The sequence below is a fragment of the Balaenoptera physalus genome (genome assembly GCF_965194825.1).
Source record: "Balaenoptera physalus genome assembly, chromosome: 5".
NCBI classification, from domain to species: Eukaryota; Metazoa; Chordata; class Mammalia; order Artiodactyla; family Balaenopteridae; genus Balaenoptera; species Balaenoptera physalus.
Genome location: NC_138884.1, coordinates 119,799,577 through 119,818,924, shown reverse-complemented (window position 1 = coordinate 119,818,924; position 19,348 = coordinate 119,799,577). Strand labels below are relative to the sequence as shown.

Here is a 19,348-nt window from a genome sequence, read left to right as displayed (position 1 = left end):
GAATTTGATTGTTTAAACTTACCTTCTCAGTTAACACCCATTCCTATCAATGCATGATTCCTCACCAAAGACCTTCATAGCCTACCAAGGCTGCCCTGCGTATTCATCATCTTAAGATCACTTGCTGAATGAAAGTCCACACACATGCAAAGCCCTGAATCTCAAGTTTAGACCAGTTAACTGCAGTTGACTACTGAGCCTTGGCTTTAATCTCACATTGACTCTAGCTCTGGGACATTCCCAGGATCACACTTTACCAGCCATAGAACATTTGGCTTTTCTACAGTGGCAGCATTGCAAACTTCCTCTCCTCAGAACTGCCAAACTCCATTAGGTCATGCCAATGTGTTTATTATTTTGTGACCCCTTTGAAAGTTCAAATATATAGCATGGTTCCATGGATGACTCTAGCTCACTGTTTCCTAGAATTTCCTGATGAGAAGAATCACCTAGGAGACATTAAAAATACCATTCCTGTGCTGCTATGGTCCAGGTGGTGCCCTGGACTCTTTAACAAGTACTGCACTGATTTGCACCATCAAGCAAAAACCTGGGAAATACTGCCCAGATTAATAATCCCTCCTGCCATGTAAGCATAACGTCTCCCCTCTCCCACCTCCACCACTTAAGACTCTATAGGGCATTTAAAACTGAAATCATCTTCCTTCCACAAGTCTTTCAAGATTTTCTTGATGAAATTAATATCTGTACTTAAAAGCTGAAAAGGGAACAGGTCAGAATTCTATTTCTAACATGCTGCTGCTGATAGAAAATAGTGTATTACATTCTTAGGTTTTTAAAAACAGAGTCAAGAGAATTTATCACTTATCATGGCTTTTGTATTGTCACCTTAAGTTAAATTCTAACCTACTTTATTCTAAGATTGGACAGACAGACAGTTAGTAAAGCCACATATAAGTTCTGTGATCTTCACATTCTCTTCTAGGATTGGCTCTTTGTTGTCTATTCTATTGATTAATCCGTGTAGGGACCTGACTTGCAATGTCAGTGAACGAGGATTCACCAAATGACATTACTTTAAAAGTCAGTTGCTACATTTTTAGCTCATTCCCCTGGGCAATATGCTTAAAGGCTTAAAATATTCATATATATAACACTGTCCTGCATATTCCAGTTTTCCATTCCAGCAGAGTGAGTCTTTCCTGCTCAGCCTCCTTCAGTATCCTCCACTCCGATTGTCTTTGATTTACTTGGTCAGAACAACGTAGCATAACACCAATTTCCTTGAGGTAAAACTGAAAAATTCGAAGCTCAGACATATACATTTTGATTGTAAGGAGCACACTTTCTCAGGAGTTCTGCTTCCTAGAATATTCTTTAATTGTCAATTTCAGTTTGTTCATTCTTAAAGTTTTTTAAATTATTTTTGAACTGTTGCAAGACAAATCTAGCCTGACTCTGCTGTTACCTAAAACTGGGATCTGCAACCATTTCAGAGACTGGCTCTCTTCTCTCGAAGTTGAAACACCCATGATAGCAACCAAAATCGGCATTTGCTTTTGCATTTAGGGTGAACCAGGGTTAAATGGTGTTAAAGGATTGAAGGGTGAACCAGGTCAAAAGGGTGACAGAGGACCCCTTGGTCTTCCAGTAAGTAAAGAAAACTTTCCATTTCAGTGCAAATCTCAGACTTTTCTTTCTACCCTAAGTAAGAACTCCGGTTTACTCAGTGACCATCTTACGGCTGAGATTTCTGTAACTGGAAAACAGACTGTGTTCGCACAGAGCTCGGCCCAGTTTTGTTTTCTCTGACGTCTGCTTTTGTGTCAGAGGAAGACCCCGTAACAAACAATGCCATAAATGTTCTGTCGTTCAATTACATACATGCCAACCGTCCTCTTTTAAGGCTGACAATTCTTCTCCCATCACCCTCCCCTTTAAAAAATTATTATGTGGATTATTTCATAATTTCTCCCAAATGTTTTTATTATTTAGTGTAGTGTCAAATCCTCCCTCAATTTTTATTTTTTCTTCTTCAATACCAAACACCATAGCCCCCTGTTGGTGGCAGGTGTGCAATTGGCCATTGCTGAAGGCGTGAGGTCAGTGCCGTGGCTCCTTACATTAATCGATCATTTTGTGGTCTAAACGTTGTATGTTGTTTGCGCTGGAAACGCCCTCTTACGAGGTTCTTGTGGCAATAATGGAGAGTATGGAAGAAGTATTTTGCAGTTATTTAGAGATTTTTATTTTTAATGAAAAGGAGATTTCCACCTTTCATGCACTTTATGCTAGTCTTCTTTCCACAACAACTAAAAAGATATTTTTAAATGATTATTAAATATGAGGGTTTTTTTTTTTTTGGCTGCACCGTGCAGCATGCGGGATCTTAGCTCCCTGACCAGGGATCGAACCTGTGTCCCCTGCAGTGGAAGAGCAGAGTCCTAACCACTGGACCGCCAGGGAATTCCTAAGTATGAGTTTTAGTTTCAAGCTTTTCATATGCTGTCTATTCAGTGAATGCAGATAAAAGTCAGTAAAGAACATTATAGACTACATTATTAAAATATGACATAAAATTGGTAATAGAAAATAGTTTATACACGTCTCCATAAAAAAATTGGTGACTATTTATTTTTCCCACAAGTACTGTATTCTAAGTACTAAAGTATTCCTCTTGATAGCCGATGCCTTACATAGATCAGGCAAGTAGTAGATGCTTAATATGTATTCATTTATTGAATGATGTAAGCCTCATATTAGAGTATAGGTTAAATCACACCAATTAGATCATGCCACAGGTATAAAACCTAAAACCTGTATAACATATGTGAGTCATTAATTCACATTCCAGGTAAATATAATATTATATTATCAGTGCCAAAATTTTATCATCCCCCTATTTATTTTTAAATTTTATAATAATGGTGACTCTGAAGAAAGTATCAAAAAGCAAAAGAAAGTTTGGATTTCTATTTTATTTAAACCCTCAATCTGATTTCTTTAAAGTTTGCCCTAATTCCAAATCTAGGACTAGTGGTCATTTTTATGTAACATTTAGCCAAAAGGTTTACATATGCTAGCATTAAGCAAATGATAGCACACATATTTTTTTTTAATTTTAATCATTGCTAAGTAAATTGAATTTTGCAGTTATAATCTGACTCACAATAGGATTGTACAGAAGGAATTGTAAAATAAAAAATGAAAATTACTCCCCAAAATGTATGATATAGCATCATTTGTAGAGTTTGCAGCTGGAATAAATTTTTTTTCTTCCATTTTGTATTATTAACTACATCTGAAGCATAAAATGGGGAAATAGTTCTGCAACCTTGCCAAGAGATGTATAGAACTAGTGCATTGTCTTTCTTAAATACTCCTTGATCAAATCAACATTTTTAAAGGACTATAAATAAACATTTGAGTTTTGAGATACAAAAGCCATACCAAAAAAGTAATTGTGCTTATAATTGAAACAAGCATTGAAAATGTCATCTTTTAGTCATACGTTTGCATAGCCTAGAGTTGAAGGGAAAGAAAAGCATGCATTGCCTGAGAACAACATTCAATTTTTAAAGCAGTTCCCATTCAGACTTTGATGCTTGATTATTTGAAGTGAGCTGAGGAACAATGTTGTTTGGGACAGTTATTTCTTTCTGGACTCATGAAATTTTTCTGGCTTTTTCCTGTTCCTAGAAGTCCCTCTAGTGGTGACTAATGTGAACACAGTAAGAACAATCCAGAAAACAATGAGTATCGTCCGTGTAAAATCCAGTCACCCTGACATGTTAAAATTCTGCATTTGTTATTCATAAATGCTATCTTAACAAGTAAAACTAGAGCTGTTTTCTTCTCCTCTGAAATTCTAACTTGATTGATTATTATAATGAGCCCTTTCCTAGAAGATTGGCCGTTATTTTTTTTTCAGAACCAAAAGAAATATATTGTGAATGGCACAGTCTTTAGAAAATTAATTTCATATGGAAATTAGCAACCCAGACTGTTACTGGTAACTATTTTAAAGCCCACTTTGTAAACCTCATTCACTTGATTTCTAAGTAAGAATTTATCAAATGGAAATGTCATAAAAATGCCATCATCTGTGGGGTGTTTATTGTCACATGGTTTTTTTTTTTTAACTAACAATTTGTAGCAATGTGATATTCATCCCAGAACCCTGTGACTGCGTATTATGTTGTTGAAGTGTTACATTTGTTCATCAGTACCTCATACTAATCTCTGTTCTTGTCATTCGTGTTACACCCACCAACCCTGCTACCAACCAAATCACACAGGGAGCATCTGGCTTAGACGGAAAGCCAGGATCCCGGGTGAGTCAGCGCCTCAACTTGCTCCAACATGTTTTGTGGCTAGGAGTTTTATGCTTCAGGACAGACTCCCATCAAATGATGAGGGGTACATAGGACTGGAGCAGGACAAAGTGGACAAAGATAGTGGCAGAAAAGGGAAAGGTAGACAAAGCCTGGGTTGCAGCCTTGTTTGTCGTACAGCCTAAACTGCAGAACATCTTTCTGAAGCCTGGGTTCAAGTCTGGATAACTTGTGACGTGGGAAGAATGACCAATCTAATTGGCTTCGTTGTCGTAGAATCCCAGACAGATTTTTCCGTAACCAATGAACACTTCCTGCAATTCCATGGGAGGGGCCCTCTGAAGGAATCAAAATCATGGGAATTTATTTTAACTTGCTTTTCCTTTTATGTTTATGTCCATATTAGAAATGTAACTTCTTCTTTGGAACTAACTTTCAAATCTCGGTTCATTGAAATGACTTGTCTGTCCTTCTGTCATTTTGTCTCTTTTCTATGGTTCTTAACAGCTCCATCTCTTAAATTTCAGCTACAGTCCTCAATATTTAGAAGTCTTCTGAAGATGAACTTTGAGTTCAGGCAGTAAGAAAAAGATCAAACTGATGTTGATAATTCACCAACATTAGAATGAGTTTAAAACCCTGAATTATTTCATATCACAAGACTCATAGAATAAACAAGAATAGTAAAACAGAAATAGGAATACTAAAAAAGTTGTGCTAGAATAGTTTCTATGTTTGCAAATATCATAATAAATTCATTGCAAATCTAGGCATAGTCTTCCTGAAGATGAGCAAATATACCTGAAGTCCTTGCTACATTTTTAAGAATCAAAAAGAATTCCAAGCTCTTCAATTCTAAAAACCTGTTTCAGGCAGTCATTATTTTCACTGGACCTCAGTGTTCCTATATTCATCCAATTATTATCTCATCTGCCACAGAAATCCTAACCCTGAACCAGGAGGCCAGAGGGCAATTATGCCATTAAATCATCCAGCTGCCTGGTTTGTGCCTTATAAGCCCAGTGACTTGAGCCACTGCAACAGAACCTATAGGAATAATTCCTTCTTTCTAAGCCCCCTGCTGCTTCCAACAGAACTGAAGAAAGTTTGAACAGTTACACACTGTTCTCATTTATTTAAGTTTTTTTTTTTTACTTGTATAACTATTTGAGCCTCTTAAATAGCTGAAAACAAGACTTCAGAGCATTTGTGGCCAAGAGGAGTAGGGGTAACTGTAGGGGCAGAGAATGGATGTGAAGAAGAGGTGATGTGAAGCAAAAACAATTAATTTTTTCTTAAGATTTTGGGGGCAAAGTGAAGATGTTCCATTTAGTCAGGGAGGAAATACATAATTAAATATGATATACAGTATTTTGTGTGAGCCTTTCATTGAAATATGCAGTTATATAATTCATCCCTTTTGCATGAGTTTCTTGAAAACTACTGGCCTGAAAGAATCAAGCATAAAGCAGTTTGAAAGGAGACGTGTTGTCTTACTAACATTCTAAGGCATCATTCACCCAGGAAAAGTCCAGGATAAATTATAACTGCTTTTCTTACAGCCCTTGGGATATGTCTCATATTGTATTATTTTTATCTTTTTTTAGGGTACAGATGGCCCTATGGGACCCCATGGCCCTGCAGGTCCCAAAGGAGAAAGAGTAAGTTGCTCCTGAGGTTATTAAGCTGTGACCTAAGGAAAGCACAGAGTGTGGCTTTTCCATTTTAGTTGATCTGAGCTCTTCATTTCCCAGAAGAAATAAAGGGCCATCTAATAGTGAATGGAAATAGATGCCATCTTAAGTTCTATTCAGAGTCCTCATGCTGAGAGAATGACAGAGTATTAGAATATGCCTGCCTTAACAACAACAACAAAAAACAATGCATACATTTTCATAGCTAAAGTAAATAGCTCAGACCATTCCTTCTTAACCCCTAAGGAAGATGTCTTCATTTGGCCTTAATCCAGAAAGTTAATGTCAATAGGTCTAAAATTTCCAGGACTACATATTCTGGTTGATAATCTTTTATATAAAGCTACTGTATTCATTCAGAATAAGTTATAACTTTTCTAAAGGGAAATTACAAAACCTAAGTATTCTCTGCACAGTTACACATGCTCTTTTTTTAAGCAAAAGAATAGCCTTTCTTTAACCATAAGGAAATAATTTTAGTGCATTATAAAACAAAAACCTTCCACTAACCTCTCTATTGCTAAGCCATGTTTCCATATCTTTGGGAGGAAAAAAGACACTCAGAGTGGAAGATAAACATCTGACACAAAAAAATGTACTACAGCATCAGCAGCTGGTCATCTGTCTGGAACTTCTTTCCCTCTTTCTCTGTTTTTCTTCCACTTTTTCTTTTCCTCACCTTGAAAAACTTAGAAGGTTTTTTTGTATCTGAGTAGAATTGTGTCGTCAATTTCCCCACCATCCAGGATAGGATGTAAAAGAAAGTATCCTAATGGTGAAGACTTCAAAATGTTGGAATGATTCATTGTGCAACTTTGTCTTTTAAAACTAGATAGAGTTTCATCGGTCTGGGATAATTTGCTTTAAAATAGAGGGCCACATAGTGATTTCTTTGGCATACATCCCCATCCCATAATTCCATGTCCTATAAAGTGAATTCACTTATTCAGTAAGTATTTATCACATTAAGATGTACAAAACACAATGTACTCCTAGTGTGAAATGAAAACGCTTCCCTCCTATTTATGAAGTCTGTTTTGCTAATTGTTCTAATGAATTGCATAATAATAATTGATTCATCATCCTATAACCTTTTATTAATACACTGTATATATTTACTCAGTACTGTGAAGGAAACAGCTATTTTCCGTGATCTAGAAGAGTTTACAATCTAATTGCAGAGGAAAAAAATGTCTGCAAGGAATAACTAGATAATGAGGCCTAAGTGAATACAAATAGTACATGCTGTGCATTCAGCGATGAGGAAGGCTGGCTTTACCCAAGAATGCTTCTAGGAAGAGGTGAGTCCTAAAGGAAATAAATCATCTGAATTTATTTCTAAGGTCAAACCAAAGACTTACGAAGATCATCTTAATTAAAAAGATTTAAAAGCTCAGAGCCTCATGCTGCTGGTGCATTCAAGCATTGTGTCAAGAAATCCAGTACATGGACTAAAAATGGAGCAGCAAATCTCAAGTAGTCTAGTGGCAGAAGGCCCTGGGACTCAAGAGGGTTTACCGTTTGGTAAATCAGCTGTTACTTCCGAGAGCTCCTCGGTGTCACAAGAGTATCAGGTCTCAGCGCTGGGGTAGAATTCACCAGGAGAGCAAATGAAATGGCTAAGAATTTGTGAAGGCATAGTTTAAGTCAAATGGTGTGCAGTGTAAAGTGTTACACTTGTATTTACTCAGCATGTTAACTATCTTAACTGGATCAGATATCAGTACTCTCTCCAAGTGCCCCTCTCCCTAAGTGCTAAACTAGAGTGTGATTCTCAAAGTTAATTGATGGAGGTGCCATCTGGACTCTCTTGAAAATGTTTCAAATTTTAAAGAGACAGGAATCAAGAAAGGGGTTCATTCTAGAATAATTCCTCAGTGTAGACATGCAAATTAAAGATCCTGAATGACATGAGACCAGCCTAAAAGAAACGAGGCATTTGACAGACAGTGTTAATTCAAGAATTGTCAAATACATGACCGGCAGCATTAGCAGTCAGCTCTTCAGAGCACCTGCTCGTCCTACCTTCAGCTGATTTCTTCATCTTGGCCTTGTAACCACTAAGGAACTCCGTAGAGTGTGTTAAATTTGAGAGGTTCAAAGTTCTTTTGGAATGAATTAATCCAGGAAAAGATGTTGCACATTCAAGGCCCTGCGTTAATATTTCATTCCTAAAAGTTTTCAAGCTGAAACCATTAAGCTACTTTTGGCTCCAAGTGACAGAACCCCAACTCAAAATGGCTTAAACAATAAAGAAATTTATAGTTTTGTGTGGCAAAATAGTCAAAGGAGGAACTCTAGGCTTTGCTTCTATGCGCTTTCCAAGAGCTGGCTTTGTCTCCTGACCACAGGCAAGCTGGTTGCAGTGGTTCCAGACCTCCCCTCTGGCGAGGCATCGGCAGAGAGCAAACATAGGGACTGTCTTCTCCTGTATCCTCCTTAGCTGTGAGGAAACCGTCCCCAAAGCTTCGCAGCCACTTCCCCTGACACTTCATTGACCAGGATTGGGTCATATGTCCGCTTCTGAAGCAGTCACTGGAAGTGAGATGGAATTGTCATTATTAGCTTAAAGTAAGTATTTGGGGTAGGCAATTCTGCAAGAGGAGCTCCACAGCTTTAGTGACAGCTGAATTCAAATCAGCCACGGTGTATTCATTTTAAAAACAAAATAAAGCTGAAGTACTCAATCAGAGGAGGAAGAAGGGAGTAGGTATATCAAAATAATCTGTGGAGATATTTCAAACCAGAGCTACTCTAATCCATTGAGTTTTTACGAATTAGACCAACTCCAGGTTACATGAACCTTCCTTCTAAATCCCCACCTCCCATTTACACACGCACGCACACACACACACCATTACCAACACCACCACCACTTAAAAAATCATAAATAACACTGCCAGATCAAACTGAAAGAACTTTATTTTGAATTAGTGCTCTTTGGGTTGCCAAGCCCTTTTCATTCAAAACAAGACCTCTAACTGTACGATAATAATGAGAGCTTCTTTTTATGGACATATTATTTGGCAACACATAATTTCATATTTTGTAATCACACTTAATCTTCAGAAAAATTCTTGCAGAATATGTATTATTCTTCTTATTTTACAGCCAGTGAAACACAGGCACAGAAAGGTTAAGAAAGTTACCCAAGGCCACACATCCAGTCAGTGCCAGAACTGGAATTCAAATTTAAATCTGTTTCATGTCAAAGCCTGGCCACTTTACTGAATGCAATTCCTGCTCTTTCAGTAATAAACATAAAGTAATAATGAGTAAAAGTGCAATAAGCTTTTATCATATTTATTCCCCAAAATCTCCCTATACTCTATGTGCCTCTAAGTGACAGTGCTAATTAGCACCAACAACCCCTAAGTTTAAATTAAAGAAGAATGTTGACAGTGACTTGAAATTTGCTCACATGGGAATTTGGAGTGTAGAGAAACACAGAGTAATACTTGGATCTGCGTGCACAGTTATCAGCTGAACTTGACCTTTTACCCCTGAAAGAGATTTGCTGCCGTTAAACTTCTTCAGGGGTGTGATAAAAGAAGGTAACATTTTCTTTTGGCCCCTCACATAAACATCGTCATTCTCCTGAAGTTTCCATATTGAATATTGACAGTTTCATTTTGGAGGTGGCAGCAGAAGAAAACACTACTTGAAATGCAGACATCTCTTTTTTCATTATCACAATTTCATATTCCTGGGGCCACCTCCAATTACACTTATTTTTTATAAGCATTCAAGATTATCATTTAACGAATCAACCAACAAAGGATTAACCTCCAAAATATATAAGCAGCTCATGCAGCTCAATATTAAAAAAACAACCCAATCCAAAAATGGGCAGAGGACCTAAATAGACATTTCTCCAAAGAAGACTTACAGATGGCCAAGAAGCACATGAAAAGCTGCTCAACATCACTAATTATTAGAGAAATGCAAATCAAAACTACAATGAGGTGTCACCTCACACCAGTTAGAATGGGCATCATCAGAAAATCTACAAACAACAAATGCTGGAGAGGGTGTGGAGAAAACGGAACCCTCTTGCACTGTTGGTGGGAATGTAGATTGATACAGTCAGGCACTATGGAGAACAGTATGGAGGTTCCTTAAAAAACTAAAAATAGAATTACCATATGACCCAGCAATCCCACTACTGGGCATATACCCAGAGAAAATCATAGTTCAAAAAGACACATGCACCCCAATGTTCATTGCAGCACTATTTACAATAGCCAGGTCATGGAAGCAACCTAAATGCCCATCGACAGATGAATGGATAAAGAAGATGTGGTACATAAATACCATGGACTATTACTCAGCCATAAAAAGGAACGAAATTGGGTCATTTGTAGAGACGTGGATGGATCTAGAGGCTGTCATACAGAGTGAAGTAAGTCAGAAAGAGAAAAACAAATATCGTATATTAGCACATATATGTGGAACCTAGAAAAATGGTACAGATGAACCGGTTTGCAGGGCAGAAATAGAGACACAGATGTAGAGAACAAACGTATGGACACCAAGGGGGGACAGTGGCGGGGGTGGTGGTGGTGGTGGTGGTGGGATGAACTGGGAGATTGGGATTAACAGATATACACTAATATGTATAAAATAGATAACTAGTAAGAACATGCTGTATAATAAAATAAATTTTAAAAAAAGATTATCGTTTAAGCTGAGACAAGCTCTGCTACTTAAATAGGTACATGGAGAGAGAGTGATGAGGTAGTAAATTCCTACCTTATCAGGCACTGAGTAGAAAGCATAAAAGTTTTTAAACCCTCTTTTTCAGAAAGGAAGCAAAACATACATGATTGTATTGATTTGACTTGATTCATGAATTCTGCAAATATTTACTGATGTGCCGGACACTATTATAAGCTGTGGGCATGCAGTAGGGAAAAAAGCCAGGGCCCTGGCACCCTAATGTGCAGATTCTAGTGAGGGGCTCAGCAGAGAATAGACAGGTTATAACGTGGGTATGTCTCCTGGTGTATGAGCACCGTGAAGTAAAATACAGCTCAGGTAAGGGCAGGGGCAGTCAAGGAGGAAGGGCTTGCTGAAGAGACATTTGGTAGGGGGAAAAAGAATTTTCTTATTACATTTTTGAAAAAGTAGTAACCTAAAATAATTAGTAACAAATAAACATTTCACAGTAAGGCCAAAGAAACCCAAGCACCGCACCCTAGATATGCAAGTCCTTTTGCACCGCTGGGCAGACAGTCCTTCTTTCAAAGGTGATTCTGTAAAATATGCTAACATGGATTTCTTTTGCTGTATCACTGGCAGCGGCCCTGAAAGAGCCTGACTCTGGAATTTTGATAGAATGATACTTCTAATAGAGGCTTTAGCCACAGGCCATCAGGGAAAGTGTGTGAATATAGGTGCTTGTTTATGATTTGCACTTTCACCTTTCATTATAGGGTGAAAAAGGAGCTATGGGAGAGCCGGGACCCCGAGGGCCGTATGGTCTTCCCGTGAGTTCTTTTGTCTCGCGATGGTGTTTCCCTTCAGCATGTATAGATGACCTGTCCCTGGCGTGGTTAACCCTCCCCTCGTGGGGAGACTAATCCCATCAGAGGAGCAAAGGACAATCCACTAATTCTCTTCAATGCCAGTGTAACTGGGTACTTCAGAGAGAGGTCATATTTGTGTCGTATTCTTACACTCACGTACAGACACCCACACGCTTCACCAGACTGAGAGGATCAGAGGTTGTCCATGAGATGGGCAGTGCTAACCTGAAAGGGGGCTTTTGACTGTCAGATAACCCCTCCCTGGGCCATCTGACCAGACCCATAATTGGCCCTTCCTTGGGAGGTCATTGTACCAGAAGTGGGTGTGGAAGCTTAATTTAAAAAACTCTCTTCAGACTTCATCTGTTCTCATATATTACTTACAAAAACTGCTCTTGCTAATAAAAGGTATTTCTCAAATTGATGTTTACGATGACTTTGATGTTTCTGACCTTTCTAAATTACCGTGATGACAAGTGATCTTCAGAACAGAGAAGGTTGATAGTGTGCTATCTTCTGAAAATTCTCAATTACACCCACTTCAAATTGAGGGCCTTGGGTTTGCTTCCGAATATTATCTTTGGGATAATTGTAAATGATTTGATGGGGTAGGGTAGGACTACAGTAGAAGCATATACTGTTGTCTCAAGGTTTTTAACCCCTATGTATTTTCCACGTACCTTGTACTTTCTAGTTTTTATGAATTGAAATAATAAGCTCAAACCATGATTACTTGAGTGCTAAAAGAGACGCTGATTTTGAAATAGATTTCGAAATCCAATTGGTGGAATCAAAGCAACTTCTCAGCAACTTTTAGGTGGATTTGTTGTGTGACCCTGGTCAGTGCCCTGAAAATCTGCTCCACAGGGCTGAATTGATCATCCTTGCACAGCAGTATTTATTCCTTCTATAATAGGGGATTTTTAATTTACAAACAGTTTTTAAGCTGTGATCTTCACACCCGCAATATTTATAGACAAGGTGTACGTCTAGCCAAATTAAAATTGTATTTAACAATAAACAGTTTTCACATTCTTTACACACTTATGAGCTAACTACTAAGTTGTCAAACTAAAGTAGCATAGATTTGCTTATTCTGTTAGTGCTGGTGTGTTTTTAAATCAACTAAACAGTATTTTTGCGTTTGACTTACTCTTAGATTGATAACTTGAATACCAAGCATTAAACTTCAGCAAAATATCAGACTATTTAACCTGATATATAATGAAACATTTTCATGACCCTTACCTGCAACATTAGCAGTCACTTCACTTGATTTAGTGAAAGAAATTTGTGTTACTAATCAATAGAGAATCTTTTCCACATTTCTGAATTAGTTGTTTTTATACTAGTGTTGTATGTCCGGGCAGCCTTAAATAGAATAATAACCTATTCGTGAAACTTAGGAACACTAATGTAACTACTATGATTCTTTGGCAGGGGAAAGACGGAGAGCCTGGTCTTGATGTAAGTAATACCTACAATAAACATCTTCCCATTATAATAGATGCTGATGGTCTCCATCATCAATAACAGCAAGAATACTTCTAATTTTTTTCTGTGCACATAGTTATGCGTACAGCATATATTGCTGTGCGTGTAGACAGCAATATGAAATACACCACTAGGGTTGGCATGAGATAGACATAAAAGCAAAAAGCATACTTATCTAGTATGAAATTAATAACTGACAGTTGATAGAGGCACTTCAAAATACTTTCCCAAATTAGAGACACTCAACATGAGTGGTTAAATTACTTATTTTAAAATATGCATAAAATCGAAGTATGTTTCACATGCTACCCTTAGGGAATGGTATGTTTATTCTCAAAGCTATTATGCAGTATTTTTCTTTTTAGCATAAAGTCCCTATATATCTTATAGTAACATAATTCTATAAAAATAGAGAATGTCAAAAGTCAATCCCTCCTAAAATGATTACTGCTCATCCTGTATTATGTGAATAATAGCAGTAGCAAAAAGTAATAATAGTTACTCTTTATTGGGCACCAGTTGTGTGCAGACATCATTCTGGTACTTTATATATATCATCACATTTAATGCTCACACCAGCAGATGTGTAGTATTGATAGATATTAACCTCATTTTATGGTCAAAGGACTAAAATGGTGAAGAAAGTTTGCCCGCAGTCACACAAATCAGAGAACTTGCCAGGATTCAAACTAGGATCCTGATATTCTCTCCACTATACATTACTTTGGAGAAAAAGCAAGAAACCTTTTGTATACAGATACTTGAGATGTTAGGAAACTGTTATTTCTAAGTGCCACTTTACCCATCTAAGTTTTGAGATTTGAGGGCATGCCATGTTTCTTTATATTTGCGTTCAGAAACATGAATTCTTAAGGTTTTTTCAATATGGTGTTGCCACAGTTATACCAATAGATCTTTTTGGTTTGCTTTTTATCCTATAGGGTTTCCCTGGTCCACGAGGCGAGAAGGGTGATCTAGGAGAAAAGGGGGAAAAGGTGACCTCTCCAGCCTAGCATGCGCCTGTTTGATTTTTCTGCTTCTGTCTGCTTTGCTGTTCAACCTGTGCGATTCTTTCATACGTCTAATCTTTCTCCATCCTGTGCTCCAAAAACACTCTGATGTCTGATCTGAGGAAACAGATCTTCACAGAGGAATAAAGAAGGCTACACTGCAAGAAATAGGGGCACTGTTAGCACAGAAGAAAAGAATTATAATCCCCAGATATCTGGGCTACAATCTTTGGACTACCTGACACCAATTAATTGAAAGATGAAGTTTTCAGGGGTTTTTGAAAATGGGGGTGGGGGGAGGCATTTATGACATTAAGTAAAATTAAATAGCACAAATCTGCAACAGTCTTCTGGCAGAGCTCAGCTAACCCTGTAAAGCCAACATCTCATTTATCTTCACAACATTCCCAGTAGAGACAGAAGATATGTCCTGTATCTTGATTTTTTTTTGATTGGAAAGTGGAAGGCAAGCAGTATGCCCGATAAACCCAATGAGTCCATTATGCGGGGACCAGGACTTGTTGCCTTCGGATGCTGTAGGTATTTTTAAGTGAAGATATTGGTGTATGTTATGAGATTGATATTTAGGTCCTATCTCAAGACCGTCAGCTCCAGGGGATAAGGACCCAACATCAAGCAAAATGGTTTTATGTCTGGAAGCAAAATGTGGATTATGGATTTTTTTAAACCACTTTTTCTTCTTTAAAGAATAGTTTTTTTATACTGGACACAGCTGAAAAAGGGAAAAAAGTTTTTAAAACCTCAGCACCTCAATAGAATAATGAAAATCTTAAAGTGGCTGAAATGGTACCTTCATAATTCAGATTTAAACCAATTCTATTTCTCAGATTAATTTATGTCCTACTCTACTTACCACACTATCTTCAAAACTCTATAAATTCTCTTTAACAGTGAAGTTCATAGCTGTTGAAAAACAAGGCCAAATGAGAGTTGCCAAAAAAAAAAAAGGATATTAAGCCTGCTGTGTATTCCTTGGGCATTACTTAGCTTCCCATTGCTAGGAAAGCTTGTGTGAGTTGTTATATGAAAGCACCACCATCACCATTGTCAATATCGTCACATTTATTGAACACTTATTATGTTTTTCCAAGAGCCTTACATAAAAGAAGTCTTTTAATCCTCATAACAACACCCTAAGTTTGGTGCTTTTATTGTCCCCATTTCATAGACAAGGAAACTGAGGCATAAAAAAAGTTCTTTTATTCTGAATTGTAAATTCTAACTGTAAAATATACGCGTTTTGAGATAAATTGTACATGCAGTCTTTTAGCCCAAGGTGTCTCTGCGTGCTTTCAAGGTTATAGGCATTTATTTTATATTTACCGAATGGGTTGTATGAGTCAAAAACCTTATTCACTCAAAAGTATGTCACCATTATGAAGATATTCATTCTAATGATCTTTTAAACAAAGAAGAAGTTACTGGTATTATAACTTACGAAAACCTAAAGCTACAAATTTAATCTTCAGAATAATGTTAATCACCCATACAAAAATATTTCCATATTTCAGATTCCATAATTAGAAGTTTTATATTTAGGGAAATTAGATACAAATGTGAATACTTTTTGTATATCATTCTTTGACATGGGAGACAAAAATTAGCAAGAGCCCTTATGTGTTCATACCCACAAAGACAGATAGTTACAAAACTATGCTGATTAATAATAACACTGACACATTATCCTCTGTAAAATAGTGTCTGTTTTCCATAAAGCTTGAGGTTTACTAAAATATTACTGAAAAACGATTCCCAGAGCCTGTTAAAGTCAACATTCATATGACAACACTTTCCGTTGAGTGATTAATCTGAGTTGATTAACCAATCAAAAAATGAATTGAGTCCAAAATTAATAATACCCAACACATCTGGTGTCAGTCAGGCCTATGTGAAGAAGAGTCCACTCCCTCCCAAATAAGTTTAAATCAATTTTACGTCACGGCAATGATGTTACTTGCTGAGAAAGAATGTTGATTCATCTTGCACGAGTAAGCAATTTACTCCCGAAAGCTCCTCCCATCTTACTTCTTATCACACCTGCTCTCGTTTCATTTCACCCTGGCATCTCGGGTCTTTGTTTTTGATCATGATCAACTAAACCACACAGAAGTCCTCTCTTTCCCCGATATTAGAGAAACCCAAATGGCTTTGATTCTGAGCCTTCTGATGCAATGTTTTTGGCACACAGGAGATAAATGTGGAGCTTTCACTCACACAGAAAGAATGCATTAATTTGAGTGCATATCTCATCTATATCTGTTATGTATATGTCTTTGAATATTCATGTTGTTTCGCTTCTGAAATTATTCAGACTTATTGTATCTGCCATCCTGATTGCAGAATGAATACACTAATTTAAATATGTATTGCATAGTATTTTGTATTCTGTATTGCACCAGCTTCTTGTCTATAAATATGCAGAGATATTTATGTTAATGTGAAACAGCTGAGGTGCATTCCTTACTTCTCCTCCTTTTGCCTCCTTTCCTTTATTCCTCCATCCCTGTGATCCATGCAGATTTCCACAACCTTTACCTTGATTCCTAAATACTAATTTCCATGGCTACATTCCCACTCTGTAATTATCCTGCCTACCTCATTTTTAGCATTAGCTCAACTGAATCCAAACTGCTTTTCCTCTCTTGAACAGAATTTTTTTTTTGTTTTTTTGGCTTTTGTTACCTTGTGAGCAAGCTGGAAACCCATTTACCATTGTGAACACCTGGCATGAGACCAATAACAGTGAATTAAAGAACATCTTTGAGTTTATAAACAAGTCTGTTTCTCCAAGTGGCATTGCTGAGAAATCTTAGCACTTTTAAAATTTGTTTATCTGACTTACTAAGGAAAGTATTTGCTTTTAGTTTCCTTACAAAGAATGTTAAAAGAAAGAGTATATTTTTAACACACTGAATATGTTTAAATGAGAACCAACTACAAAAAATAATGTCAGAAAGTTGGATTCATTTCAAAAAGATAGAAGCTGCCAATATTTTTTCCTTTTCCTCTGGCTCAATGTAGCTTTTATCTGTTATAGGCTTAGAAAAAAATCAAGTTGGCAGGTACTGAAAATTGGGTGAAGTCTCTGAACTTCACTGCCACTGACTGGATTCAATACGGTTGGTATCTGTCATCTTCACCAAAGCGGTGGCGGGAACACCTCATTCACAAGGACCACGGCACTGGGGTCTAAGTCAGCACTGATCCTCCTTTCTGATGTGTCAGCCTTCAAGTTCTTCTTTCAGCTTGTCGAATCTTTTTAATAAAATCCTGTACATCACTGCCCGGAATCCACTGCCACTCTAGAAGTCTGTTATTTTTCATAATATCATGCCTTACCTAAACCAGAAAACAGTGGTAAATGCCCTTCCAGACTTTTATTGGCTAAACCATCTTTTGAATCACCGTTACTCCCCCCCCCCCCACCAAATAAAATCTGTCTTATTGAAACCCTTGTATCCACAGGGGGAAAAGGGAAAGAAAGGCAAAAAGGGGCCTAAAGGGGAGAAAGGAGAACAGGGTGCCCCTGGATTAGATGCACCCTGCCCGTTGGTATGTCTGACTCATGCAACCGTCTCCACATGTCACATGCGGAGGCGAAGGTGGGAGAGGAGCAAACTGGAGGGACCGCACCAGCGGGGGTTCTGACTGGCGCCTTTTAACGTAGACTTTAAGGTCCCAGAAACACCGATATCAGGTGGTCAGTGTGTCCCACCCCTTGTCTCTGGCCACCAGCTGTGCCTGGTTTCTCAGCACTTGAGTACTGATGTGCATCCGGGGCGTGAATGCAGGCTCGGAGGAGGAACCAGGGCGCCTCCGTCCTGCTCCGGAGAGCAGGTCCCCGTTCCCAGACAAGCCCTAGTTGCAGGACCACATCAAGCTCTGTTTTATTTTGTCCAGCGTCACTGGATGTTACCTTGCCCTTCAGAGTTGCTCCTCTCCCAGCCTTTTGTTATTGTGGTTATTTCATTAGCAGAAATTGTGCTTACGTGATTTCTTCTGTTTAGTAACGTTATGAGTTAATCTTTACAAACAGGGATTCCGTGGCGTTAAGGGGGAAAAAGGGGAGCCAGGCCAGCCTGGACTGGATGGGCTGGATGCCCCTTGCCAATTGGTACAGTATTTCCCTTTCCTACCGCCCTGCATGCAGTGCCTTTGTTGATTACATATTCATCTCTCTCCGTGTAAAGCGGCACTTCTGGAGCGAGCTTTACACGATAAACACGCTACATGCATGTGCATGAATCGCTCCTTCAGTGACTCTGCAGAGTGAAAAGAACATGCACGCGTTTCAATCAGTGACTGCAAATGAACCTCCTGACATTGTTCTCACAACTGACACGGCTGCCACATCTGTGTTCGGGGAAATGTCAATTTATCTAATAACCATTTCAAGATGACATTAAAAGTGCATAAAAATCTCCTATGTAAAGGTACAACTAGGCTATAACTTTGGGTTTTACCCCTAAAGTTAGCTTTTTTTTTTTTTTTCCTTAAAAGAAATAAAGGCATTTTTGCCTCTTTCACTAAATTTCTGTCAGGCTGTAAATAAGACCAAACCTACATAGTTAAGCTTCTGTGGTCAAGACTTAACCAATTCAAAGGAATGCCGTTAAGAGACCGTAGGGGAGAAAACCAAACTTCTCTGAGCTTCTAAAGATAATAGTCTGCAGCCCAAACCCTCTTCTTTGTCACATAACCTTTTCAATTTAATGGTCCCTCCTTTTGAAACTCACTTTCCTAAAGTAGACAGATCTCCCCTACCTCCATTGGCATGTCAAAATCCTTATACTAAAATCTAAAATTCTACCGGGTGATCCTTCTCCTTGTACCAATCTGGCATTACCGATTTTTTTCCCAAATATCTTATAAAGTTATTTCAAGGTGTTGGTTTTTTTTTTTTTTACATTTAAAAAGAAGTGTATGCAAATTTTCTGAGGTGTAAAGGAAAACTTTTTATGACTGTGTTGATGGTTATACTTGGTCTGCATGTTCTTATATTATTCTTAAATACTAAGCATGATTCTTTAAAGATAAATTTGTTTCTCAAGTCTTTTAAGAGATTGTATTGTAGAAGAAAATTTTATTCGGTCAATAATTGCAATTAGAAAATGTCAATATGATATGCCCAGTCTTTGATTTTGTTTGCTTGGTATTAACAATAAATAGTATTTTACAGTCATTTTGTTGGGGGAAAACACAAGCATGCTTCATAATATATCAACTCTTCCTGCCTTATTTATATCATTTGTATCTGAAGAGTGCTTACCCTTTAAGTGAAAATAAATTTTGCAACATTTAAGAAT

General features: G+C 37.7%; 1 protein-coding gene across 2 annotated transcripts in view; it reads left to right on the top strand.

Annotated features, from left to right (window-relative positions):
* COL25A1 (collagen type XXV alpha 1 chain) overlaps positions 1–19,348 on the top strand; it is a gene marked incomplete at its 5' end in the record, with an annotated part of 476,870 nt that overhangs the window by 439,123 nt on the left and 18,399 nt on the right. The window contains 6 exons of one of the 2 annotated variants that reach the window (XM_082463100.1): positions 4,260–4,295; positions 5,903–5,956; positions 11,425–11,478; positions 12,958–12,984; positions 13,953–14,006; positions 18,079–18,156. In XM_082463100.1, coding sequence (XP_082319226.1) covers positions 4,260–4,295; positions 5,903–5,956; positions 11,425–11,478; positions 12,958–12,984; positions 13,953–14,006; positions 18,079–18,156 — 303 coding nt within the window. The remainder of the gene's footprint in view (positions 1–4,259; positions 4,296–5,902; positions 5,957–11,424; positions 11,479–12,957; positions 12,985–13,952; positions 14,007–18,078; positions 18,157–19,348) is intronic. The other variant, XM_082463101.1, reaches the window with a different exon arrangement.